General features: G+C 43.6%; 1 protein-coding gene across 1 annotated transcript; it reads left to right on the top strand.

The window, feature by feature from the left end:
* On the top strand, positions 1 to 26726 carry LOC127603110 (neuronal acetylcholine receptor subunit alpha-3-like). The gene is made up of 7 exons (XM_052069246.1): positions 1 to 238; positions 18904 to 19043; positions 19128 to 19172; positions 19278 to 19387; positions 19868 to 20075; positions 20186 to 21184; positions 22814 to 26726. Exons 1-7 carry the CDS (start codon positions 181 to 183, stop codon positions 22937 to 22939), a joined length of 1686 nt encoding a protein of 561 aa, XP_051925206.1. The 5' UTR covers positions 1 to 180; the 3' UTR covers positions 22940 to 26726.
* Positions 26727 to 27804: the final 1078 nt, after the last annotated feature.

Below are 27804 nucleotides of genomic sequence, written 5' to 3'. Positions count from 1 at the left end.
GAAAGGAGGGGAGGCGCCGAAGTTGCCTGGTCAAGCGCACCGCGAGTCCAAACCTCTCTTTCGCGGCGCGTAAAAGAAAAATGCTTCTTTAATCTAAAGCGTGGCCGGGTTTCCCTATTTGATCACTGACAGGATATCAAATCAAATCCCGAAGAACGCCCCAGATTGCCCGATGCATCCATGAGTCTTCCCGGGAAAACAAGCGTCGTTCTCCTGATGGTCCTCATGACAGCGCAAGGTAAGCGCACTGGGTGGTGGTGGTGCACTCACAGAGCAAAAACAACCCCCAAAAGTAGCAATTTACACGCATGTCATTGCTTTGAGTGAATTTGTAAAGAATTGGCTCCATGGTTGGAGTCGGTTTTAGTTGTGCTGAAGCAAAGTGAAGGAATTGCGCATTTATGTGTATGTCCAATCCAAATAACGCATCCTTTGTAGAGGGGGAAGATAAAGACATAGTGTAGTTGGAAACCAAACTTAAACAGGATGTTATGGATACGGGGATGAGAAAAGACAAGTCGCCCAACAGTTGATGCATCACTAATCAATTGAAGGTAAAGCATTTATATAATATTTATCATGTGGTTGGAGTGGAAATACTGAATGAAAAACAAGTCACTGTGATGCAATGAAGAGGCTTGTAAAATTCCACGACACTGCAGTTTCAAGTTTTCCATGGGAATCAATGGTCATTTATGGAAATAAAGAAGGGATTTACTCAATCTGTTGTGAAAGCGCTATATAAATCAGCATGTATTGTATTGTATTGTATTGTAATCGAAGGTCTGCCGTTGATGTTCCCTCGTGTTGTTGGGGAAATATAAAAAAACGCAACCCCCCCCCCCCCAAAAAAAATAATGAAGGAAACACTTGGAGTTGCGGCCCGGTAGTCCAGTGGTTAGCACGTCGGCTTCACAGTGCTGGGGTACCGGGTTCGATTCCAGCTCCGACCTCCCTGTGTGGAGTTTGCATGTTCTCCCCGGGCCTGCGTGGGTTTTTCTCCGGGTGCTCCGGTTTCCTCCCACATTCCAAAAACATGCGTGGCAGGCTGATTGAACACTCTAAATTGTCCCTAGGTGTGAGTGTGAGTGCGAATGGTTGTTCGTTTCTGTGTGCCCTGCGATTGGCTGGCAACCGATTCAGGGTGTCCCCCGCCTACTGCCCGATACAGCTGGGATAAGCTCCAGCACCCCCCGCGACCCTAGTGAGGATCAAGCGGCTCGGAAGATGAATGAATGAATGAATGAATGAATGAATGAACACTCGGAGTTCGGCTCGGCCTCCCTGTGTGGGGTTTGCACGCTTTTCCAGTGCCTGCGTGGGTTTTCTCCGGGTACTCCGGTTTCCTCCCACATTCCAAAATCATGCATGGCAGGCTGATTGAACACTCCAAATTGTCCCTAGATGTGAGTGTGGGTGTAGATGGTTGTTCATCTCTCTGTGCCCTGCGATTGGCTGGCAACTGGTTTAGGGTGTCCCGAAGACAGCTGGGATTAGCTCAAGCACCTCCCGCGACCCTTGTGAGGATAAGCGGATCAGAAAAAGAATGAATGAATGAAAGAGTAATTGAGGTACTCTAATACCCTCACATTTGGACAAGGGGAGCGCTTTATTGTACATGTATGTCTGCCGATGACAAAATGAAATGCTTGCATTTATTCTTGAATACTTGAATACAACTCAATTACACTCAATATCTAGTTAATTCCTATTTAAATTCCCACGGAAAGGTTTTGATTTGGAATATTTCCCAAATAACCCATGTAAATTTCCAGAAACATTCCATCCATTTTCAATTCTAGTTCCAATCTAGCAGGTGCAAAGCCAGAAATGTTTGAATTGGGTGGCCAGGGTGATACAAAACCTCGTTGAGTATTTGCGATATTGTGCACACACCCATCATTCTCATTCTTGTAACAACTTCTGATTGATGGCTTGTTCATTCTAATGAGAGCGAAAGACAAAGTGACGCAAAAATCTCTTAATCCTTCACAATTCTAAACAACAAGGGGTCATTCATGTGAAAATGGCAGAAAAGTCACTGGTGTAAAAGTTTTCCTCTTGGTGTGGGGGTGGCCAGAGAGTGACAAGAAGTGGCCATAGCCCCCCTTGGCCACGACATAGCTCTGCCCCTGCAATCCAGTGCAAATTGAGACTTTGTTATTTCCATTCTCTCTGGCAGTTGTACATGTTTTATGCATGCCCTCATTCAGATGCAACTTTCCTCAATGTTATGGACAGTGAGTAGATATACAGTATACACATCCATACCTCAATGCCCGAGTAGATATACAGTATACACATCCATACCTCAATGCCCGAAGCTACTTTGCAGCTTATCGTTTGTATAAAACACATGAATACAAACACGGCTGATGTTGATGCGATCTGCAGGGATGTGGGTCCCCGTGCAAACGCACAGGCAAGAGGTCATTGTTGGGCAAAAGAAAGAGGCCCTCAATGTGAAAGCCATGTTGTGTTGCTTGACAGAACTTATTGTGTTGAGCAACATTCTCTAAACTGGATCATTTATATTTCACTTTGGGATGCTTAATAGACATCCTTCCACACAACATGGGATGTATGCCTTTTGCTCCCTGTGAATGCTTCATTTTATATTCGTGTTTGGTTGTTTTTCCCCTTTCAATTCATGATTGAAAGTGCATCGGCAGCTGTTACTCAAAAACGTAGGTGTATCGAATAAATATTTGATATTTTGAAGTGGACATACTCAGACCTTTGTCTGAATCATGATGACTTTGCAGAGCCAATATGTTCCCGTTATGTATTGGCGACTCACGTTGAACAGTACACGCAGGAAAAATGTAATTTTGTCAAAACGACCATTAGTTGTAGTAGTAGGAAGTAAGTGTGTTTTATATTTATCACATTCACTCTGACATGGAATGTATTCTGCTGGTTTAAATTAGTCACTAAGGTGGTCCAATAACTCATGATTTCTAATATTTGTGGTTCCACCATATTTTTTTGTGTGCTTTAAATAGAACGAACTACTTTTGTCATGGGTTCCTCAAGTGACTCCCCAGAGGGCCATTTAAGTAGTGGTATTTTAATTTCCTGAATGTCATTTAATTTAGTGAAGTGAAGCTAAGTCCCCAGGAGATGATCTTCTCTTGTGAATAGAAAGTCCACAGCATAATGAGCATATTTCCAGATGATATATACGGTACATGTATTAACATTTTTAAGTAGCAATAATGTTAATTTTGGTGTTCTGACCGCTTCAACAGCGCTTTTTCAGCCTGTCACTCAAACCCTGCAGGGTGTGACATAGCTAATGCATCTGTTGGGAATCGCTGGTCATGCTAAATACCTCTGATTTTAAAAGTTGCAGCCAAAAGATTCAAAGTCTTCCCCAGGAAAGAAGTGCAGCACAGAGATAAGAAGTACTTGTATTGTATTGTACTTTGGTTCTTATGAATGTTTTGTTATGCCGCAAATATTTTTAAGCTTTTCACTTTCAAAGACCCAAGCAGAAATAAATATAACGTTACCCACACCACCCCTCGCGAGCAGTGCTGAATACTTCACATTGTCACACTGAAGTCATTGTTTGCATATCATTGAATCACACACAGACTTAAACTTAATGCACGTGGATCGACTCCTCTCTTATCTTCATACCGACAGCTTTGACTCTGCTGGCTAAACAAAACCCCCCTCCCACCCCTCTAAAATTGGTAAAATATCAGGTAACTGGGCAATGACTACTTGCAGTAGACACCAAGTTAGTATTCTGACATAAGAGAGCAAAGAAGAAGACATCTACTGTGAGTCGTTGTGGTTCTCTTGGTTATTTGGGTTAAAACCTGGAACACCCTCCCCACCCCCAACCTCCCAAAACAAAAAACAGGATTTTGCCCTCTCCTTCTTTGCCCAATCCCTCAATGGCTAGGATGATACCTGTAATAATCTGAAGAAACCCACACTCCTGTCATCCATGATTGGATAATTTGTGACCAGAAGAGATGAAACGCTGAATCTGCAGTCAAGTAGCATCAGGCAGTTTCCGTCGAATAATCGTACTCTGGTGGCTTGGAGGTGTGCGGCACAAAGCGCAAATATTCGATGCGGTTATGACATTCAAAAAGTCGGCCTGTGGGTTGGTGATGGTGCACATCAGCACATTTTGAAGATGAGACCATGTCTTAAGGTTTTGGATTTAGTGATTGAAATCAGCTGAATTGCATAATATGTTTTAGCGGCCCGCAGCCGTTTGCCTGATGAAGCAGCTTAGAGGGATGTCCGGCCAAACTGGCATGAAACTGATTTGTTGTGGGTTTTGGGCTTGACCCTTTATCTTCATGTACTGTTTTGTGTGTGTGTGTGTGGGGGGGGGGGGTGCTTGTTAGTACTGTAACAAAACCTATAAAGGAGATATGTCAAGCTGGCTGGTCAAATTTAAAGAAGCAGAATACAACAGAAGGCTATATAAATTATTTATTCATTCATTTTCCTCACCGCTTCATCCTCGCTAGGGTCGCAAGGGGTGCATCGCAGCGGTCTTCAGGCAGGCAGTAGGCGGGGGGACACCCTGACCCGGTTACCAGCCAATCATAGGGCACACAGAGACGAACAGAGACGAACAACCATCACGCCCACACTCACACCTTGGGACAATTTAGAGTGTTCAATCAGCCTGCCACGCATGTTTTTGGAATGTGGGAGGAAACCGGAGTACCCGGAGAAAACCCACACAGCCTCGGGTAGAACATGCAAACTCCACACAGGGAGGCCGGAGCTGGAATTGAACCCGATACCTCTACACTGTGAAGTTGACGTGCTAACCCCTGGACTACGGGGTCGCCCCCAGAGAAATTAAATTAGTAAAAATAATTTGAACAAATCACTTTGATACTGTTAAACATTATTGCAACAATTATTTGTTGTGAAAGCAAACTTGTGTTGGGCAACATGGCTTTATGCGCCCGGAAAGTAAAATCACCTTTGGCTTTGGTTTCTCCCTTTTCAGCAGCTTTGTTTACACTAAGCCTGTCTGGCTTGGTTGTGCTTGCAAAGAGACGTCTCCTAGCATCACACCGTCACCAAGCGTATTTGCTCTTCTGCCAGACTTAAATGTTCTCGTGTGTTTGATGCGAGCACGCAGCTCTCTGGTTTCCCTCCCAGATGTAATGAAGTTGCATTGAAGTCTGACGGGCAATCAGTGAAAAGGCGTGTGTTTGCGTGTGGCTTAAGGCCCATGTAGGGGGGCTGTTGGATCTCCTTATCACGTTTGCCTTATGACTATTGCCACTGAGGCCCCTCATCCTGCTCCCCCCACACCCATGCCACTTCTATACACACATTCTGAATTACAAATGCACGCAGAAGCAGAGGTCTCACTCTACCACCCATGGATTGGATTAATTTCATTATGCCCCTTACAGCATGAACACACACACTGCCAGTGCTGCATTTGAGATTTGTGGGATGTCTGGCAATTTGGAATTTAGAAGGTGTAGTCTCAAAGCCTTCCGGTCAAATACAAGCAAGAAACCTGGCTGACTCAGGTGTAACGTTATCTTTGCTTTGTTTGTTAAAAGACAATTTCATGATAAACCTTTTTTTTTTCAAATATGTAACATAATGGTTAATCAACAGACTAATTTCAATGCAAAGCACATTTCTTAAATGGTCCAATTGAGTACACATTTCAGAAGCCCGGTTATTTGAAGGGAATAGGGACCGAGCTCTATTGCAAAAAGGAAAGAATGCAAACGCCCACCCCGCTCCATAAAGCTTTATGACACACCTCAGCATGGTCGCAAGTACTACTTATGTCAAAATAAAATTCTTCAATTTACTTCACCATCGATCCTTGCCACCAAGATGTCAATAGATGCCAACAAAGCACTACTCATTTTGTCCAAAGGAAAAACCTTCCACATAGTTTCTTGCTAACAAGATGCCATGAGATGTCAGTTTCCTACCGACTGCTGTCAGGCTGCTGAACAAAAATAACAACACTAATAATAATAATAATACCGGTAATAATAATAATTAAATGCCGTGAAAAACAATTGTAAATAGCACTGTGATTTATCCATTTTGTATTTATATTGCACTTAATTGAACAGTGTTTGTTTGTTTTTTTCTTCTTTCTTCTTTCTACCCACATTCTTGCTGCTGGAGGCTGTAAATTTCCCCAGTGTGGGACAAATAAAGGATATCTTAAAGCATGACTTTTGTCAAAATGAAGCTCCTCAATCAATTTCAACATTGTTCCTTGGCACTATGATGTCCTAACATGAAGGCAAATCAATACTTTTATTGTACAACAGCAAATAGTCACGTTTTTCAGCAAACAAGCGTTCCCCCAAAAAGTAAAATCCGTTTGGATCAACTTCGACTGTGAGTGATATTCCATTGCAATATTCCTAGACCGAGGTATGACTTTCTCCACGGGATTAGACAAGAGTCGATCAATGTCACCCTGAATTTTTGTAGTCATTTATATATTTGTTTTCAAATCCCTGAATAATCTCACGCCACGTTATCTCTCTGAGCTCATCCTCCGTCCCTACACACCTGCCCGGCGCCTCAGGTCTGTGGAGACAGACATTATTAGAAGTACCAAGAACTAAACTGAGGCTCAGAGGGGATCGAGCCTTTTCTGTTGCTGGTCCCTCTCTCTGGAATGACCTCCCACTGAACATTCGGCAAGCCTCCTCGCTGCCCTTCTTCAAAACCCACCTCAAAACTCACTTGTATTCTTTGGCATTCGACTCAGCATGACTTAGATTTATTCTTTGTTTTACTGTTTGGTGCTTTCTACCGCCTTTATTACAGATTTGTCTCACTGTTTATTGTGTAAGTTAAATTGCTCCATGTACAGCACTTTGCAGCGATGGCTGTTTGAAAGTACTCTATAAATACTGTTGACTTGACTAGTCTACATCCGCAATGATGATGAAGACCGACTGTATCACAATGGCCATTCCCGGTTGTAACTTAGCACCCACTTATAGTGTCAGCTCACGCCCATGTGAACACTGATGATTCGCTAATGTTTTGTGTAATCACCTCCCCTGTTGTGACCGCACTGCAGACACAAGAAGACATTAGCAGCGCTCAGTCCATTAGCTGCAGCTGCCAGTGCAACACGTTCTCTTACCAAGATGTCGATTCTCACACTTTGAATTTGTAATTCTCAAATGGTCAGGACAATTGTGTCTCAAACATCACACAGGCTTTAGTGGTTCCAGGATCATTTGTGGCCTCATGTCTTCTCTTGTGCTCAGAGATGCATCTGTGTACATTGTGCTCATTACAAGAACATTTTTGTTTTTCTTTGGGCAGTATGAAACAACTTCTGCTTTCTCAGTGAAAACAAATACTGAGGAATGCAGAGGTCTGCCCTGCATCTTCAGAATTTCACCGGGAATTTCTGTTTTATTTCTTCTGACTGTTACCAACATAGTCAGCTTTCTCTCCTGAACTTCATCTCCAAGGCCGTAATATTGTAAAGAGGTTATGACTTTGCAGTCCTTTAGTCATCCTCAGCACCACACACATCATCTGAATCTTCTCAGATGCTCCTCCGGGTAGCTTTCCAGTATGCACTCGCATATTCCATGCAAAACTAGATATTGCGTCACAGGCTGCCCACATTTTGATGCCATACGTGCCAGAAAGATCCTGTGTCTCTGAAATATCTTCCTCTGCATCACTATCCCAGTTCAAACTCTGTGATGAAGCTTATTCAGCTGTAAATTTTCTGGAGCTCATTTTTGGTATGTTGGTCAAAGAAATGACATGAGAAGAGTGACGAGTCAAATGAGAGAAAGTTCCTGCTCTACACATACCTGGCTGGGTATCTGGCAGTCAATGAGCAGTCAAAACAAAGTACTGTTCATCAATTAGACATGTTTCTTTTGGATCTGAAAAGCTGCTTGCCCACATTAAAGTGTCTGGGTCAAAATGACCCCGACATCATATTTGTATTCAAACTGTGCACAGACATCCCACTACACATTAGAGTGTCCAAATTTTACACACCAGTTCGTGACCCAAGATGAGGAAAAGTCACTAAATTTCATGAAGAAAAAGAAAGGATATCTAGTGTTTTGGTCACCGCAAAAACTGAAACGGGTCAAATTGACATAATATAATATAATATAAGGGTTAATAATGTGATGATTGCTAATTGCTGATGTCAACAAAATCACCACCCCTTTCCCAAAATGTTCCTAGTTGTCTGTTTCTCATGGCAACAGTGTGCAATGAATATGACAGGTTTGATGACCTTGTAATGTTTTGACCTTCGCTTAGTCATGTTTGGCTTTGTCCATCATAAGATGGTTCTGTGTTGTGTTTCTGACCCAAATGCCCTTCCACTCTCCCTTGTGCTGTGCTCCCACTTCACATTTTACCTGCAGGGCTTCTTGGCTTTCTGTCTGCCCCCCTCATCCAACACATCTCTCTGTGTTCACTGGAGATGAAACACCCAAAGAAATGTACATCTGTCTTTTTCTGTGTCAAGCGTTAGTCTCTGACCTGATCTGACCTTGCTTATTGTTTGACTTCACCTCACTTAAACGCCTTTTTTGCCAAGTTAATATATATGGAATTTAGGGAGGTAAAGTGGAGGGAACAAACAAAACGCACACTTTGCTTAAGATTTCATGAATATATTTGTACATATGATACGACAACTTTGAACTGTGTATTGAAAGTGACCTGCTGATTTTGTTTTCTTCCGAAACACAAATAAAGGGTAATTTTTCAAAGATTATGATGTTTCTGTCAATTACAGTATTTGATGGTTCGGCTTGACAAAGTTCAAACAAACAACACCCGACATTTTCCTTCCAATCATATTTTACGTTTGAGACATCTCGTCTTTGTATTTTAAATTAACGTTCGCAGTGAATCAGATATCAACTCCCACATCCTCAGAGATGAAAGTGTGCAAAGCAAGAGGCCACTGAATTTCATGCATCACTGAAACAAAATTCGATGTTGTTTGAGGCAGAGGTGAGAGAAGGTGTGTGGCACATACGGACACACAAAAACACACACACCGTCAACCGTGTATTATTGGCGGGTAATTAGTTTCTTCAGAGTGTCCAGCACTTGCTCCAAGCCTCATCCTGTTAAGCACATGCCTGATCAAAGAGCCTCTCACAGGCTTTGGCTCTTTGGGCTCCTGGAGCCATGAGATATGGAGGCACACTGGCTAATTCTCAATCACTGTGGCTATTTGAGGCCGAACACGCGTGACTGCTCAACTGGTTTTCAGTCGCCAGAGAACAAAGACTTTGTCACGTTGTCATCGCGTTCATGTCTGTTACTCTCAGGCTCATTTTGAGGAGCAAAAATGTCGGTGGTTATTCAGTCAAGTCAACCTTGAGAAATATGAGCAGGTTTCATGAGGTGAGAAGAAACCATTTACACTTAAGTGTGGATTAGTAAATGCACGCTTTTGCACAAACTGGTTTCATTCATGCATATGTTTTCTGTAGCACTTGCCCACATGAGAGTCATGGATGAGTTTGAGCCTATCTCAGCTAGCTGACTTAGGGCAAGATAGGTTGGGTACACCGTGGACTGGCGCTCAGTCACAGTGAGCTGTTATGAATTCTTGACAAAACATCTAAAGTCATGAATGTTTTACCACTGACTGTGTTGCTGTCACACGTGCCTCCATGAACACACTTTTAGAGTTGCACAAACCAAACCTTTCCTTTTAAAAGCTTGAAATAATATACCACTGTGTTGCATGTGGTAAAAGTTCAACACAGGCTCAACAGTGGCTAAAGGTTATAAGTAACTTTTTTTAAAATCGCTACTTATGTTCTTTGTGGGAGAGGGAATAATGAGAATCAAAGTTCCAGTGTAAGAAATAAGAAACAGCCCAAACGTATGTTTCAACAGTGAACACAAGGTCGAATTAATTGACTGATGATAATTGCTCTGCTTTCCCCTCACCCAATTAGAGGCTTAGGCAAGGTTGTGGGAGTGCGCGGAGTGTAAGCAGGTACCAGGCATTGAGATTGTGAAAGTGTCTCAGGAGGGCGACTGTTTCATTACTCCAGAAGACTCAGCTCGCCTCCGCGTTGACCCCAGAAAACTTTTGGAAAGCCATTTTACCATGCGCCAACTTTCCCCAGATGCAAAAATAGAAAAAAGTTTCAAATCTTCCTAACCATAAATTCAGTATGCCTTACATATTATATTCTTTCTTGTGAAACACTGTTTCATTTGTGTTCCATTCCAATAAGCATATATACTGTATGTATGTATGTATGTATATATATATATATAAAAAAAAAAATTCCTCATCTCACCCCTCGGGTGGTGTCCGTCCCTCATTCAGCTCGGGTCCTCTACCAGAGGCCAGGAAGCTTGAGGGTTCTGCGCAGTATCCTTGCTGTTCCCAGCACTGCACATTTCTGGACTGAGATGTCCGATGTTGTTCCAGGGATCTGTTGCAACCACTCATCTAGTTTGGGAGTCACTGCCCCGAGTGCTCCGACCACCACAGGCACGACTGTCACCTTTACCTTCCAGGCTCTCTCCAGCTCCTCTCTGAGCCCTTGGTATTTCTCGAGTTTCTCATGTTCCTTCTTCCTGATGTTTCCATCACTTGGGACCGCTACATCCACTACAACGGCTTTCCTCTGCCCTTTATCTATGATCACGATATCTGGTTGGTTTGCCATTACCATCTTGTCAGTCTGGATCTGGAAGTCCCACAGGATCTTCGCTCTGTCATTCTCCACCACCTTCGGAGGTGTTTCCCATTTTGACCTTGGGGTTTCCAGTCCATACTCCGCACAGATGTTTCGGGAGACTATGCCAGCCACCTGGTTATGGCGTTCCATGTAGGCTTTCCCTGCCAGCATCTTACACCTTGCAGTTATGTGTTGGATTGTCTCAGGTGCCTCTTTGCACAACCTACACCTTGGGTCTTGTCTGGTGTGGTATATCTGTGCCTCGATGGCTCTGGTGCTCAAGGCCTGCTCCTGAGCAGCCAGGATGAGTGCCTCTGTGCTGTCCTTCAGGCCAGCCCTCTCTAGCCACTGATAGGACTTCTTGAGATCAGCCACTTAGGTTATGGTCCGGTGGTACATCCCGTGTAGGGGCTTGTCCTCCCATGATGGTCCCTCTTCCAGCGCCTCATCTTCTGTTCCCCATTGTCTGAGACATTCTCTGAGTACGTCATCCGTTGGAGCCTTCTCCTTGATGTATTCATGGAGCTTGGATGTTTCATCCTGGACAGTGGCTCTCACACTCACTAGTCCCCGGCCTCCTTCCTTTCGGCTTGCGTACAGTCTCAGGGTGCTGGATTTGGGATGGAACCCTCCATGCATGGTTAGGAGCTTTCGGGTCTTAACGTCCGTGGTCTGAATCTCTTCCTTTGGCCACCTTATTATTCCTGCAGGGTATCTGATCACTGGCAGGGCATAGCTGTTTATTGCCCGGGTCTTATTCTTGCCATTGAGCTGGCTTCTTAGGACTTGCCTCACTCGCTGGAGGTATTTGGCCGTAGCCGCTTTCCTTGTTGCCAGTTCGAGGTTGCCATTGGCTTGTGGTATACCAAGGTACTTGTAGCTGTCCTCAATGTCTGCTATTGTTCCTTCTGGGAGTGAGACCCCTTCAGTGCGGACTACCCTTCCTCTCTTAGTCACCATCCGACTACATTTCTCAAGCCCGAATGACATCCCGATGTCGCTGCTGTAGATCCTGGTTGTGTGGATCAGGGAATCTATGTCCCTTTCGCTCTTAGCATACAGCTTTATGTCATCCATGTAGAGGAGGTGACTGATTGTAGCTCCATTTCTGAGGCGGTATCCATAGCCTGTCTTGGTGATTACTTGGCTTAGGGGGTTCAGTCCTATGCAGAACAGCAGTGGGGAGAGTGCATCACCTTGGTATATGCCACATTTGATGGACACTTGGGTAAGTGGCTTGCCATTGGCTTCAAGTGTGGTTTTCCACATCCTCATCGAGTTCGCAACGAAGGCTCTTAGGGTCCTGTTCACCTTATACAACTCCAAGCATTCAGTGATCCAAGTATGTGGCATCGAGTCATAGGCTTTCTTGTAATCAATCCAAGCTGTGCACAGGTTGGTACGTCTGGACCTGCAGTCGTGTGCGACTGTTCTGTCAACCAGGAGTTGATGTTTGGCTCCTCTAGTATCTCTACCAATGCCCTTCTGTGCTTCGCTCATGTATTGATCCATGTGTCCACTTATCTTAGCCGCAATGATGCCTGACATGAGCTTCCATGTTGTGGAGAGACAGGTTATTGGCCGATAGTTGGATGGAACTGCACCCTTCGAGGGATCCTTCATGATCAGGATCGTTCGCCCTTCGGTTAGCCATTCTGGGTGAGTCCCATCCCTCAGCAGCTGGTTCATTTGTACTGCTAGGCGCTCATGGAGTGAGTTTCTTTAGCCAGTAGGTGTGGACCATGTCCGGGCCTGGTGCTGTCCAGTTCTTCATATCTGAGACTCTTTCCTGTATGTCTGCCACTGTTATGGTAACTGGGTTCTGTTCAGGGAGGTTGCTGTGCTCCTCTCTCAAGGTCACCAGCCATTGTGCACTGCTGTTATGTGCAACCTCCTTCTCCCATATGCCTTTCAGTTTCCAGTCTTGGTGGGTCGGCTCTGTTGTTAGGACCCTGCCACTGAGCGTACACTTTCGCAGGTTGTGTTGCGAACAGCCTGTATATTCGTCTGGCCTCATTCTCTTTCGTGTACCGCTTTAGGCGACTGGACAAGGCTTGGAGCCTTTGTTTGGCAGTTTCGAGTGCTTCAGGTATCTGGATGTACCTCTCGGGTATCGGCCTTTTCATCACACCTCTCTGGGCCTCCGTCAATTGACTCACATCTTTCCGGGCCGCCTTGATCTTAGCCTCCAACCGTCTTTTCCATGGTGGGTAACATATCTCATGGCTTCCATGGTTGCTCTTATAGCCCAGAGTCTCCAGGATCACTGATGCTGAAGCGTATATCAGCTCATTGGTTTCTGTGATCGTTACGGTAGGGATCGCCCTCAGTGCTGCATTCACACTTTCTATGAGACTTTCAGATGGTACTTCACATAGCCGTTGTAATCGGTTTCTAGGTTTCATTCTCGCCATGATCTTAGCTTTCAGGTCAGTTGCTGCCTCGCTCAGCATTTCATTCATTGGGGCTGGCCACCCAATCTCATCATCTGCATTCATTGGGGCTTGCCTCCCAATCTCTTGTATGACCTCCTCCTCTGATCTGGCATCCTGGGGCCCTTCACCATGGAACCTGCATTGTACCTCATCAATCTCAAGTTGTGACAGCAGTTGCCGTTTGTGGATGTTTGTACACTGAGCTACTAGTTGTTTCGTGGTCAACCGTGACTGTGGGTTTCGAAGTAACCATTTAGCCCACATTCTCTGCATGTAACCCCTCTGACTAGGGTTGCTTGAGTAGTAGCATTCCAACAGAGCCATGTTATCGCCTCTCGCCCATCTCCGCTTTGTTCCAGTAGCCCATTTTTCATCAAGGTGCTCTGGTTCCCCAGCACCTGACGCAGACCTTGTTTGGCCGGGCGACGTCTAAGCCGGCATGTCATTCGTTTTATTGTCTCTCATCATTGTATGAGGTAGGCATTAGCGTGAAGGATCTTGCCCAAGGACCCACACTGGATGGTGTTATGTGCTCATTTTTGCCCCAAGCGGGATTCGAACCACCGTCTCCCGTATGCCAAACCGATGCCTTACCAACTGAGCTATCCAGCCGCTATATATATATATATATATATATATATATATATATATATAAACACACACACACACACGCACACACACAACAAACAACAACCGTGAATTTTGGGATGGGTAAAAGTGTGGTGATGTTAATGGCTAGTGGGGCATTGAGTCGAATTTAGAAATACAATACAATACAATACAATACATGCTGATTTATATAGCGCTTTCACAACAGCGGCAGCTGTAACAAAGCGCTTTACAAAACAGTTAACATAAGGTAAAATAATAAACACAACACATAACATAAAACATGGACAGTCGTCCAGTCCTAACCACTTTTCCGTCACACGCTTTGTTGTTTGAAGCGGTTTGAGATGAAAGAGGAGAGAATCAAAGTGTCCTTTAACCAGTGGATCAGAGACGTCATGCTCAAAATGTGCACACGTCGGCTACAAGCTAAGTTTCAAAGTCAACAAGAAGCTGTAGCATCCATTGCCGAAAAAAGAGATTGGTTCACTTCTCCTGTCCCATGGAAATCCATTTCAATTCCAAGCGGCGACTCACGGTTCCAAATACGCATCGGCGCTCTTCGCCAACGCTCCTCTCTCCTCATCCTCAACTTCAGCGGCCATCCATCCAGCCGCACCAACGCCAACTGTCCAACAGCGCTGACATAGCCACTGAACAAATCGGGGTTGTGAAAAATGCTGCCCATTACTGGCGCAAAAAACACAAGCGCCCCAGGTCTGTCCAGCAACGACAGTCAATGGCGCCGACATTCCTCCCAATCGAAATCTGTGCTGGTACAGGCGTGCTGCCGAGAAGGCGCAACCACCAAGCACAGATACTGCTCCTTTGACGAATGTCATGGCCAAAAAGCGCTGAAAACAGTCCATATCAGGTCCACACAATGAAACAACAAACAACATGTGACAAAAGACAAAAACAGCAAAAAAGAACAAAAAAGCAAGACTAGGGTAAATCCTGCGCAGCACATGGCGTAACTATGCAGAGGCGGGTTAGACCCAATACCAATACCAATAGAAATGTATCAGCCAAACAAAGGGGCATCTTTGGAATTAAATTAGCAGCCTTACAATAGATACTGGGAAACTGTTATTTTCATTGCATGAGAAGGGAGGACTGCAGCAGTCAAAACAAACATGATATATTCAGCATTCTGATGCGTTTAAGCATCTAAATTGCTTTCAATGGAAGAAAACATAATGACCAGTCATCGTTTTTTTCAAATTAGATGTTTGGGTGCCCACTGGAAATCTTGGGGCCCCAGGCAATTCCCTGTTTTTGCCTAATGCTTAGTCTGGCTTTGTGTGGCAAAGTACTGTCTGCCTTATCTCATGCCTTGAAAAAAAAAAATCTCTTATTTTATGCAATCAGCAAATATTGGAGATTTAAAGAGAGACAAAAACAAGCCCTTGCCAAAACAAGCCTCCTCAGTCCAGTTGTTGAGAGATTGCGCAATTCCAGGTCAGGTGATGTTGCCTGCTGCCACACTTCATCTCTCTCCCATTTCCTGTTTGTATTTGAACTAGAAATTCAATTCAGTGGTTTCAACGATGAAATCATGGACATTTTGGGACCCCTCACCCCCCGGCCTCTAAAACTAGTCATTACAAAGCACAGACCAGAAAAACTGAAATTGAACTCATTTCAGGGAAGGCTTTGTCGCCCCTGACCACATGTCCATAACAAAGCAGGTTTACAAGCACCCCCCCCCTCCCACCTGTTACCTTCTTGCAAAGCGTTAAATTGTAATGCCAATTGTCTTAGCTTTGTCCCTGTCTCACACTTTTATCTTTTGTGGTACACTTCAGATTGAGGTGGCAGTAAGGTAACCTTTCCAATAAATCAGCTCCGTTATTTCCCTGGACAAGTCAGAATAGCGGAGAAACACAAGCCAAGAGCCAGATCCGCACACAACAACACAGCCTTTCATGTCGTATGTATACATTCTGTCATCATGCGCAGTCCCCAGGACATTAAAGGTACAACTTCTTTATGACTTTTAGAGTCTAAAGTCATAAAGAAGTTGTCTAAACTTTAGACAGCATATAGGCCTCAGTAGACTCGGCTTTATGTGGTGTTTATTAATAGCTGACTATAACAACTACGTTGCTGAACACATGCAATCTATGCAGCACTTTTCCAAATCTACAACAGGCTTAAAGATGATCAGGTAAGAACACAATAAATGTGGTTTGAAAATGATATAATACAATCCATCTTCATTTCACAACAGCTGCGGCTGTCACAAAGCGCTTTCCAGAACATTTAACACAAAATAACAACAATTCAGCAGAAGACATAACATCGACAATAATACAATTGGAACAATTATTCCTCCGCACACCTTGTAGAAGCGGTTATAGATGAAAGAGGAGAGACTCAAAGTCTCCTCTCACGAGGACCTCCCAAAGTGCTTTTGGAAGCGACATGTTTTATTCATTCTATGGTGAATGTAGCTTTTTGCGCGTACGTACATGGGATTGTGCTCCAACTGGCCGATCAGTGAAGCACATTGACCTCCATATATACTGTATATATAGTAAGGGTGTGGAAAATAATCGATATTAATCGATACATCGATGCGCACGTGCGCGATGCGAGTGCATCGGCTCATTCACTGGGTACTAAGGGTGTGGGAAATAATCGATATTAATCGATACATCGATGCGCACGTGCGCGATCCGAGTGCATCGGCTCATTCACTGGGTACGACGCGATTCATCACGATGCATTGATGGGTATCGGTAAAATCCGATTTAAGCGCCGTTTTTTTCATGTTAAACGTCATATATGTTGCCCTTTCCTAGGCGCAATGAATGCACCATCATTGCTCTGCGTTTTGTGTGGAACACGGACGGTAGCCGTGCGTCACATACAGTCCAGTACACAACTAGCGAAACATTATGGAAGTTAGCGCAAGCAGCAGCAAGGAAACTATTATATTTAATGCAGCCGCAACATTCAAATCTTATGTTTGGAAATACTACGGCTTCGAAAAGAAAGACTGAAAGCTTGATAAAACCTCCGTAATTTGCACGTAATGTCGTACTAAGAAGCCATACAACGGCAGCACCACAAATGTGCAGACCCACTTAAAACGATGGCATCAGATCACCGACAAGTTTCCCTCCCGCTCCCCCGCTTCCACGCCCAGTTCCTCGTCGGACACCGGAGAAACTCTTGGTAAACCAGGTCAGGATCAGAAAAAAATTGCCTCTTATTTTGGGAGTCCCCTTGCAACTCACTGTGACCGCGCAATGGCTATAACTAAGGTCACTGCTTATTTCATGTGCAAAGACCTCCAGCCTTAGCGTGGTGGACAACGAGGGTTTCAGACAGCTCGTGCACGTTTTGGAACCCAGGTATAAAATACCAGACAGGTCTGTGTTCACTTACAAACATATTCCCGATGTGTACAACAAAGTGAGAAGTGAGATTACTGTGTCGCTGAACAGTGCGCAAAGAGTTGCACTTACAGTGGATGGGTTCACATCTTGCGCTATATATATATATATATATATATATATATATATATATATATATATATATATATATTTCATATAAGACACTCAGTGAGAATAGTCTGTTTGTGTTTACACTATAGCAACAGCTGTGAGTCTCAGGTGCCAAATTGTTTACATTTTCTTTGCACAAAAACCAATTGTGAAAGGGCTTAAATAAGTTGTTTTACACGTTCTACTGTTTATAAGGAATAAAGTGGTCTACCTTTTGCAATACCATACTGAATTCCATCTTTTTTTACCTTTTTTTCTAGGCGTATTTGCATCATGTTTAATTGCACACACAATATCACAACAAATTGCACTGTATCGTATCGGATCGCATTGATTTAAACTAAATCTATATCGCGTCGTATCACATCACGAAGACGGTGAAACGTATCGCATCGTGTCGCCAGAAAATTCCATGTATCGTTTTAAATATCGCATCGCTGGTAGTGCATCGAGATGTGTATCGAATCGTCTTCAGAGCTGAGATTCACATCCCTAATATATAGTGGTTAGTGCAGCACAGGAAGTACAGGTTGCTGCACTTGGGATGGAGCTGAATTGTGTGTGCATAATTTCTCAGCTTAAAAGCCTTGATGGAAGCATCACCCTTGAAGTAATGTGGCTTGATCATTTGTTATTTGCCTACAGTCTGCTTGCTTTGATTGACTTGTATTGGTGACACCGAACCGAGGCATCGTTTTTTTCTGTTGCGACATGACTGTGTCTCACTGCACAATGCAAGGTCTATGAAGGCATGCTTGGTTGAGTTTGGTGCAAAAGAAGTGATTGCTGATCTCACAAATCGTCCATATTTTCCTTCATGAATCATGCTGGAGCTAATGGGTTTGGATAGGGATGCTGATAATGTTGATGACTCATGTTTGCATCGAAATGAAGATGTTGGAGCTTTGTTAGGACACTGGTGCAGTGCGCTGGTGGTCTGAGTGTTCACTGTCCCAAGCGAGGCAACATTTTCTGCTCGGACAGGCGTGAGGGGGTCTGTATGCCATCCCGCGCAGCAGTGTTACTCCTGGCACTTTTCCACAATGTGACCTTCAGTCCAGCCTTACAATGTTCATGCACATATGTACACGAGGCATCAAAGAGTCTAACAGTAGTTTGCTGTATATTTCGGGTGCATAGCAAATATCAACAAACTGTATTTGACAATTCACGATGGCACGAAGTCATGCAGATTCTGCAGCTCTTGGCTTCAAGGACACTGTCTTTGCAATCCCTCATCGGTGTGACATCTTTTGACACCATAGTCACTCTTCATTGACTCTTGAAAATCCCAAAGTAATTTATTAAGCTCTATTTCTGTTTCACGTACACATTTAAACAAAAAGATCCCCCAACTTTTATCATTGCCAGTCAATTGTAGAAACATTTCCTCGATATTATTAAAGATTGCGTTTGCTTTCATTTTTATGTGCGATCCATAATTTCCTTTTGTTATTTTTAACAAAGATCATCATCTACTTCAATCTTTTTCTAAAGGGGAAGCGCATTTACAGAGCCAGAGTGTAGCGCCTAGTGGAAAACAACATTGACATGATTGGATTTAATGAATGTTCAACAGACCACATACTGTATTCCCATTTAATAGAATGCTCTTCAAACTGTTTGTCTTTGAATTTCTTTCATTAGGCTGTTCTGCATCCAAAGCAGAGGACCGTTTATTTCGGAGGTTATTCCGAAGGTACAACCAGTTCATCCGACCAGTGGAGAACGTGTCTGATCCGGTCACGGTGGAGTTCGAGGTGTCCATCTCTCAACTGGTCAAAGTGGTAAAGAGAACCTAAGACATCATTCTGAGAAGAAAATGCCAAAATGTGTTTTAAAAGGCTATGTAACAATTATTTTCGTTTCAGGATGAGGTGAATCAAATCATGGAAACCAATCTCTGGCTGAGACATGTGAGTCGCACTCATGGGTCATTCCTAATATTCATCCTCATTATTGAGAAGTAATGCTGTGCCCCAAAAAATATTTGGGCTATTTTTTTTTCTTCTGCTGTCTAGGTTTGGAATGACTATAAGCTAAGATGGGCACCGGTTGAATATGATGGAATTGAGTTTATCAGAGTTCCATCCAATAAGATATGGAGGCCAGACATTGTTTTATACAATAAGTAAGTTTGATTCATCAGTTAGTCAATGTTTTTATCATCTTTGTCATGACAATGCGTCAGACTAGAATAGATTGCTAAAGGTCCACTGCATGTACTGTATTTATGTTGTTGATGCACCCACTTATAAGAGAGACGGAACTTTCAGTCTAATTTTGATGTCGGTGGCGTTATACTGAAATGGTAGGGAACACATTTTCAAGGCTGTCTCATACTCAAATTAGGCTGCAAAATGAGAGATGGGCCTTGTGGGTTACATTGTCAATATTTGACACAGAACAGATTAAACCCTGATTAGATGACATAATACTCTGTTATTGCATGTTTATACTGTCTGCTGAAGAGATTTACCTCACCACGACACTTTAATAATCAGGCCTCATTTTCGTATTTAGCTCACCGTGTGCTGACCTTTCCAGTTAAATGTTGTGAAGACCTTTACGTGGAATGACACTTGGGTTTCTTGGGCCTGCTTTCTTGAAGTGCCGTGGGGGATTTTCTGGTGGAGGACAAGACCAAGGCTCTGTTGAAGTTCGATGGTACCATCACTTGGGTTCCTCCGGCTATCTTTAAATCCTCCTGCCCCATGGACATCACCTACTTCCCTTTTGACTACCAGAACTGCTCCATGAAATTTGGCTCATGGACCTATGACAAAGCCAAGATCGACCTGGTGCTCATTGGCTCAAAGGTACGAGTGTCTCAAAATGCCATTCTGTGAATCCAATTATCTCGCGTAACATTATATGCCCTTAAAAACAGCTTGTGGCTTCCGTTGAATTCAAATTTGTAATGACCTAGGTAAACCTCAAAGACTTCTGGGAAAGCGGCGAATGGGAGATCATTGATGCGCCCGGTTACAAGCACGACATCAAGTATAACTGCTGCGAGGAGATCTACCCAGACATCACGTACTCCTTCTACATCCGCCGCCTGCCGCTCTTCTACACCATCAACCTCATCATCCCCTGCCTTCTCATCTCCTTCCTCACCGTGCTGGTCTTCTACCTCCCATCCGACTGCGGCGAGAAGGTCACCCTGTGCATCTCTGTCCTGCTCTCCCTCACTGTGTTCCTGCTGGTCATCACGGAGACCATCCCCTCCACCTCGCTTGTCATCCCGCTGATCGGGGAGTACCTCCTCTTCACCATGATTTTCGTCACGCTCAGCATTGTCATCACCGTGTTCGTGCTGAATGTTCACTACCGCACCCCCATGACTCACACGATGCCCGAGTGGGTAAGGTCCGTTTTCCTCGGGGTGCTGCCGAGAGTCATGCTGATGAGGCGGCCGATCGACCAAGGCGGCTCGTCTATTGCCGGCATCACGGCGGGGACGGCAGGAGGAGGGAGCAGCGGCGGGAACAAGAAGAGAAAGAACAGCGTTGGGAGCGGGTCGGGAAGTGTGAGCGTTGGCGGTATTACAGGGGGCGTGGCGTGCCCACCGCTGGATGGAGGGTCAGGTGGAGGAGGGGCCTCCTCAGTGGGCGGCTCCATGAACTGCGTCGAGTACGGTGATATGAACCGCGACAATAAGCGGGATCTAAACAGAAGATGTCCCTACAGAGGCAAGGAGGTTCCAACCCCTGTCCCTCCTTCCAAGGTCCCCCATTCATCTCAGGGCCCTCAGACACAGAGACCCACAGAGTCAGAGCTGCCCAAATTGCCAAGGGCCTTGAACTCCCCCTCTCAAGTGAATGCTGTCGTGGCATTCTCTGTCATTTCGCCTGAAGTCAAGCAGGCCATCGAAAGCGTGAAGTACATCGCAGAGAACATGAGGACTCGTAACAAAGCCAAAGAGGTATATGTTCAAATTCAATGCTCAGTTGGTACATCACTACTTTAACGTTGCCAATCAAAAACTGAAATGGAAAATGTGACTTCTTATTTTGACTCACACACACACACACATACACACAAACATAAATAAATAAATATTTTTTTATCGCATTTAAAAACAAACATCAGAAAAAAATGTCACTTTTTCATTTTCTGATTGCCAACTGAAAACGTAACGAGCGAATAATATACAAATTGTGGACCTTAAAGGCTCAACGTAGTCTGATCTATTTTGTGTATTCATAGTTTTAAACAATTTTACCAATGGAAGTAATAGTTATAGATCAGACTCAATTGACAATATATAAACTTTCAGGTATATCTGTAGTATACATTTGGCTAAGCTGTTATTGGTCATTACTGAATTGAATACAACTTTATTGTCAAATATGCTATACCTATGTGTAACATACAGCACAGATGAAATTTCTTCCCTCTCAACATAAAACAAAAGGAGCCGCTGCGGGTGTCTGCGCCGCCATCAAAAGAAAAGTTAACAAAAAATGACAATAATACAAGACAACTGTACGATTAGATTAGAGCTTCACTGGTATGGCGGTATCACAAACAAGAAAAGCGATGCAGTCACTGTACTGAAGTATCATTAGATTTATTGACAGCTCACATGTTTGAAGACAAAGAGCAGTGCGCAGGTCGCCGGGTCTTTTCAAGTGAATGGATCCAATCAATTGAATGCGAGTCCCATCTTTTTGTCTGTACTGTCGACAATGTCTTCTTTTTGTCGCAACCAGTTGGTTGCTTGACTGACATTTTCTCGTGTGCCGCAGCCCGAGAGAGAAAAATGAAAACATTGAAAGATGTCACATCCCAGTTACCAGAGGTCGTGAACACTTGTACTGCCACATAGTTTCTGTTGTTTTCATTTCCTGTTTTGAAAAAAAAATAATTTCTTTTATTTTAACATATAGAAATAGCAGAAAATGTACGGTATTTAAATGATATTGCGATCTCATGCTTTAAACATCTCAAAAACCTGGCATTTGAACAGGGATGGGGAGGCTATTTATATCCACTGTACATGTGAAGCCCATCTTGTATTTCTCTCAAAGAAACACCACAACATCACTGAGGCAGTGGACAAACATATTATCGACTTCTGGTCTAGACCTCCAATATTAGAGAACCAGAAAGATACACACTGAGGCAAATCCCCAGTGTCCTTTAGCCTGTGTGCGTCTCTGTATTGCAGTGTTAGCATGGGGCTAAATAAAGAGAGGAAAGCTTCTTGTCTCGTCCTCACATTCTGGATGAGCGCGATATGTTTGTTGTTGTGAAGAATAATCATGCGGGCTCCTCTCTGGGCACAACAATAGCATTATGGCCACAACAGCCTTGATTCAATTGTGCGCACCTCAATGATCAAAGTGTATACCGGAGCAAATACGCGTGCGCACACACAAACACACACACACACAAACATGTGCACAAACGGTCACTGAGATGCCCTGACCTCATAGTAATAAGCTGTACACCTCAGCCAAAATTAGTATTTAAAGATTTCTATTAGTGTATCTTATGAGTATATACAACATAACTCACTCCCTCTAACGTGTTTCTTTGTCCTCATTAGGTTGAAGATGACTGGAAGTACGTCGCCATGGTCATTGACCGGATCTTCCTGTGGGTGTTTGTGATGGTGTGTGTACTGGGAACTCTGGGGCTGTTCCTCCAGCCACTCATCAGCTTTTTTAAATGAATGACACTTTGAGTGGTCACCCACTGTGGGGAAAGTCTCTCCTGCAAGTCTTTCACATCACACGTTCGACTGTCTACTTTCACCTTCTCTTGTTCCTCCCCGGCACTCATCAGTCATCACCTCTCGTCGTCAACGGCACATCCCTGCACTTGACTTACCCAGAATTCCTCAATCACCCCGGCCTCACCCCGATGATGTGCACGCAAGCCATCTCGTGTACTTTGCCCAAAACTGTTCGTAACAAAATAACATCTGCTCTCTTTTTCAATGATTCTGTCCTCAAATGCCACGAATGTCATTTTGTCTTCCTTGAGACACATAGCGGTGTCTATCCTCTTTTCCTTTGATTTTTTTTTATGTGCTCTCAGATGTATGGTCCAATACTGTAAAAAAAATCACTGAGGTCAGAATTGCTGCATGCAATTGCTTCACCACCACCACCAGTCTGATATTTCCGCCCTAAGAATTATTCTTATAGGTTTCCCAGATCTTTGAAGTGTTTTAATCCTACACACAGTGATGCTTTGACATACAAGTTGAATTCATACGTGATTATACTGATAACTCAAAATATTTGTATCTCAAATAATCTTTCACTATTGAAATGAATGGAAATGCCGTTTATGCATCCGAGCCTCCCCCCAAAAAAGAGATGTTTTTAATTGGGAAAAATAGCAAATTATTATATTTTACTTTCTAAATGTACACAGTTTGCAACATAATTAAATAGAACGGAAAGACTGAAACAATTTCCAACACTTTTTGCTGTGTGTTTATTCACAACAAGCCCTATTTTCATTCTCAGAGCAAGTCTTGCGCAAAGTGCAAGCTTTCTGTACACATGGGTGATGTTTTCTGTCTTTAAGCATTTTCATTGATGGGCGCAGGGAAAAATAGGCATTTGTACCGTTGTGGAAGTGAACACAACCGACTTGGTTCTTGGCTAATCAAAGCGACTCACCTCATTCCCTTTAAATTCAGCACAGGTGAGGCACAGTCTACAAGGGGATCAAAGTACGTTTAGAAGGAAATGCAAGCTCTCCAATTGCGGGTGATGTAAAGTTGACTGTTGCAAAGGCTTCCAGCCCTGATTGTGCATCTGTGTGTGTGCAATCGAGGGAGAAAGGTGGTCACCACGTGCCCATTCACAGTGGCCATAACATCTGCAAGTGGAGATCGCCGATCTCCCGCTTCTACATGCCCCACTGCATAGGGACCTGTTGAAGATCTGTGTGAAGACCGGAGCCAGCTGGTCAGCGCAGACTTTCAGGCAGGAGGGGGACACCTTTTTAGGCTCCGCGACCTTCTTGATCTTCAGCTGCTTGAAGAGCTCTCTGACGTCCTGTTTGTGGATCTCCAGGGCAGGGAATTCGGTCTGGGGTGTGAATAAGGTAGTTTCTGGGCATGTGTGGGAAGTAGAGGGGTCCTTTTCAAAGCTGCAGAAAAACATGTTTAGATCGTGAGCCAGTCCCTTATTGTCCACTGCTTGGGGGGGATGGTATTTTGTAGTTTGTAACTGCTTTCAGGTCATTCCACACGGATGCAGAGTCATGAGCAGAAGTGTTTTTTCAGCCTCTCTGCATTGCGTCTCTTTGCTATGTTAATTTTCTTTGTCAATTGGTTTCGGGCATACTTACACAGTGTCTTATCTCCACTTCTAAAGGCCACCAAAATATCAAAAGAAAGAAAGTCACCGATGTGCATGGTAAGACTGATGTTTGCACTTTAGTTTCGTGGGGTAATGGAACCTGGTCTTAAGACCAGTCTACTCTCTGTCACCAAATTGTGAGTTGTGCCGGGGATGTGTAATGAAAAATGCCCTCGGTCCGCCGGAACGTCCAGCAAGGCATAACGTGGTCTACCGAATTCTAAAACATGCTTCACTTGACTTGCCTCGGTACAAAAATTAGCATGCGCCAGTTTTTATGCCGAGGGCACCTGCACTGTCAACAAAATCAGGGTTCATAATTCTTTGTGGTTTAATGTTAGCTTGAAGCCTCTTTTTTGAAGACTTTTTCAACATGTGACCAACTGCTACTTGTGAAGTGAGTCGAGCTCACTGTCACGATGCAGTGGTCGTATTTTTGCTTCGAAGTCCAAGCACAAAATCAAGCGAACGTTTCATAGCCCGAAAAAGTCGGGTCGCTCGTACATCACGACACCACTGAATAAGAGAGCACTCAAATTGAATATACTGTATGAGTCAAGATGTGTATGTATTTTTCATGTGCGGTAAGTGGTCTACCAGCCATGGTGTTGTCTTTATGGGATACTTGTTCAAATCAAGTAAATACTGTACAAATGTTTTTTGAGTGTAATTTTCTCATATATTCACACATATAAGGTCAAAATGACAATGTATATCAAATAAACACTGAATGGAGCACAAATGACTTGGTTTACATGCACTCAATAACCCTGTCAAAAACAGAATATTAGCAATATTCCTCTTGTGCAAGTCATGTAAACACACACGAACCACCCAATATGCTCATATTCAAATTTTTTTGTAATCTGAATAATTCCTTTCATTACTCCTTATCTAACCCAAATATTTGGTCATAAAGATGTGTATCGGAACACTTGGTTTGTGGATTACGCATGGTCTGTTTGCAAGCAATCCTGGTCTTTTGAGTACAGGAACTAGCTATATGTGCGATGTCTGGCGAGCAACCCAATGGAAATACATAAGCAGAGATAAACAAACGTGGTAGAGCTCAGATGCAGCACATAACCACACTTTTGGAGTGAGGAGGAAACTGCTCTCTTGTGTATTGAAAGTCATGAATATGATGCCCCTTATTGACTGGAGAAATTAATGACGTCCAAGCGTCCCGGTTTAGATGGGGATATTCCAATTGATCACAATTACCTTGTATATGGGAGTAACTTTGTCTACTTATGTATGTGCACGGGGTATTCTGAATGTTTCATAACCTGGAATGTGGACTTTAACCTGAATATTGACGGCATGTAAACATAGTCGATGTCTTTATAATACCAAAGTAGAGGACAGAATGGTGTTCTAATATAAAAATTAGCATTATATAGCGACTACTACTACTACTTTTCAAAATTTACGACATGAACTTTCAAATTATTTGCTGTACTTATTGTACAAATGTTTGTGGAATACAGGTGAGGAATGCATAGATTGTGAATGGGAGACACAGCTGTGGCTCTACACGGGTGTGCTTCGTCACAATGTGCATAATGATTATCACGGTGGAATTTAGTACAGAGCACAACAACCATGGATGGAAACATTATGGATTACATAATGGAAATTAAACTTGGGGTTGGTGTGACGTCTTGTCAGGTTGATGGAGTTCTGTGTTAGAAGAGAGTAAAGGGGAGAAAAGCAACGTCCACAGCAATATCAGGAATGTCTTCCCGACAACACTTTTTCAACCCCATTAACTTTTTCATGCATCACACAGCATTGGCTGCAGTGACTAAGTAATGAGAGAAAATTATACCAAGTTGCACTCAAGTGAAAGCGTATGAGATCGGTCTTGCTTTGCTGTTAAGTCAGTGTTAGGAAGCTTTCATTTATGCACACATTACATTTTTGTATTATGCACAAAGTATTTTCTCAATTTTAATATTGCATGTTTGTTTATAATACCCAAAGTGATGGAACTCGTGTAGCCTAAATTAAGTGCGAACTGAAAGCCGCAGTCCAAGTGAAAAAGTTGCTCATTGAAAACTCCAAATCAGGAATTTGTTTAACATAAATTCTTTCAACGTAATTGCTTGGTGGTACGCATCTTATAGGTCCACTTACATTCGTGCAATCTTGGCCAATAAATAACGATATATTTCTATGCATCTTATTCACACCATTGTGAATTTTAAACACACTTAACAGCATGAACTAGCAGGTGAAAATAATGATCCAATAATGATTCGGTCGGTCCAACTGTGACGAGTTACTGTCGTGTTAGGTTTCTTGAGTTTGTTTTCCACATAGGAATTTAAAATTAATTGCTATATTTACCTAACTTGCTGTTGATAGCTCTTGCTTCAAATTCTGCCTGATGACGTTGCATCACTTCTGTAGTTCATACACGTTACGACAAGTTGATGCCTTTTGGGAGAAGTGAACTCCTTGCGTCCTCTCCATTGCAAAGGCACAGCACAGCACTTGCTGCAAACTTCTTCCCTCCCTCTGTCAATCGCTGGTCACAGCACAGCCTGAATGTGCCTGTCAGCACTGGCGTGTGCGTGCGCTCACACACACACACACACACACACACACACACACACACACGCACACACACACACACACGCAGAAGCACAAATGATGGTTCTTGGTGGTTAGAGACACAAATTCTCCCTCTGTCTGATCGCAGCCCAACTTCAAATGGGCCCACCCGGTGGCTCTCAGCAACTCGACCAGTCACACTCAAACCCCCCTTGCATGCAGCATGTTTCAATGTGCGCGCGCGCGCGTGTGTGTGTGTGTGTGTGTGTGTGTGTGTGTGTACAGTCCGAGTGTGCTCGACAAAGGTGGGGGAAGACTGCATGACACCTGCAAAGTGAGAAATGGAAAGTGTGTGCTTCACCGTATGTTTGTGTGGGTGGGAGGCAAGACCTTGGTGCATGGGGATTACTTCTGGAGAGAGTTTGGAGTCAAGTTAAAAATACAGAGAAGAAGCAGTATCCCATCAGTGTTGGTCTGGCTCATTGAGGGCTTGGTCACATGAGCATCGGGCTGCCACACTGTGATGTGATTCCGGCTATATTTGGAAACAGTGTATTTTACTGAGATGCCCTTCAGAAACATGGGCAATTAGATTGGAACTAGTAAATGGCAGCCTTCTGCCATGGCGAGAAAATCACAGTATGGATCAGCACCTTGG

This window comes from Hippocampus zosterae, chromosome 1 (assembly GCF_025434085.1).
Source record: "Hippocampus zosterae strain Florida chromosome 1, ASM2543408v3, whole genome shotgun sequence".
Classification (NCBI taxonomy): Eukaryota; Metazoa; Chordata; class Actinopteri; order Syngnathiformes; family Syngnathidae; genus Hippocampus; species Hippocampus zosterae.
The sequence above is the reverse complement of the archived record's forward strand: the minus strand, read 5'-3'. Positions and strand labels throughout refer to the sequence as shown.

What these genes read in the sequence shown, in the direction of transcription:
- LOC127603110 (XM_052069246.1), top strand. Translation starts at nt 181, where the DNA reads ATGAGTCTTCCCGGGAAAACAAGCGTCGTTCTCCTGATGGTCCTCATG. An exon ending in GGTCCTCATGACAGCGCAAG is followed by an intron (nt 239 to 18,903) that starts GTAAGCGCACTG and finishes TTCTTTCATTAG; the next exon opens with GCTGTTCTGCATCCAAAGCA. An exon ending in CTCGTAACAAAGCCAAAGAG is followed by an intron (nt 21,185 to 22,813) that starts GTATATGTTCAA and finishes TGTCCTCATTAG; the next exon opens with GTTGAAGATGACTGGAAGTA.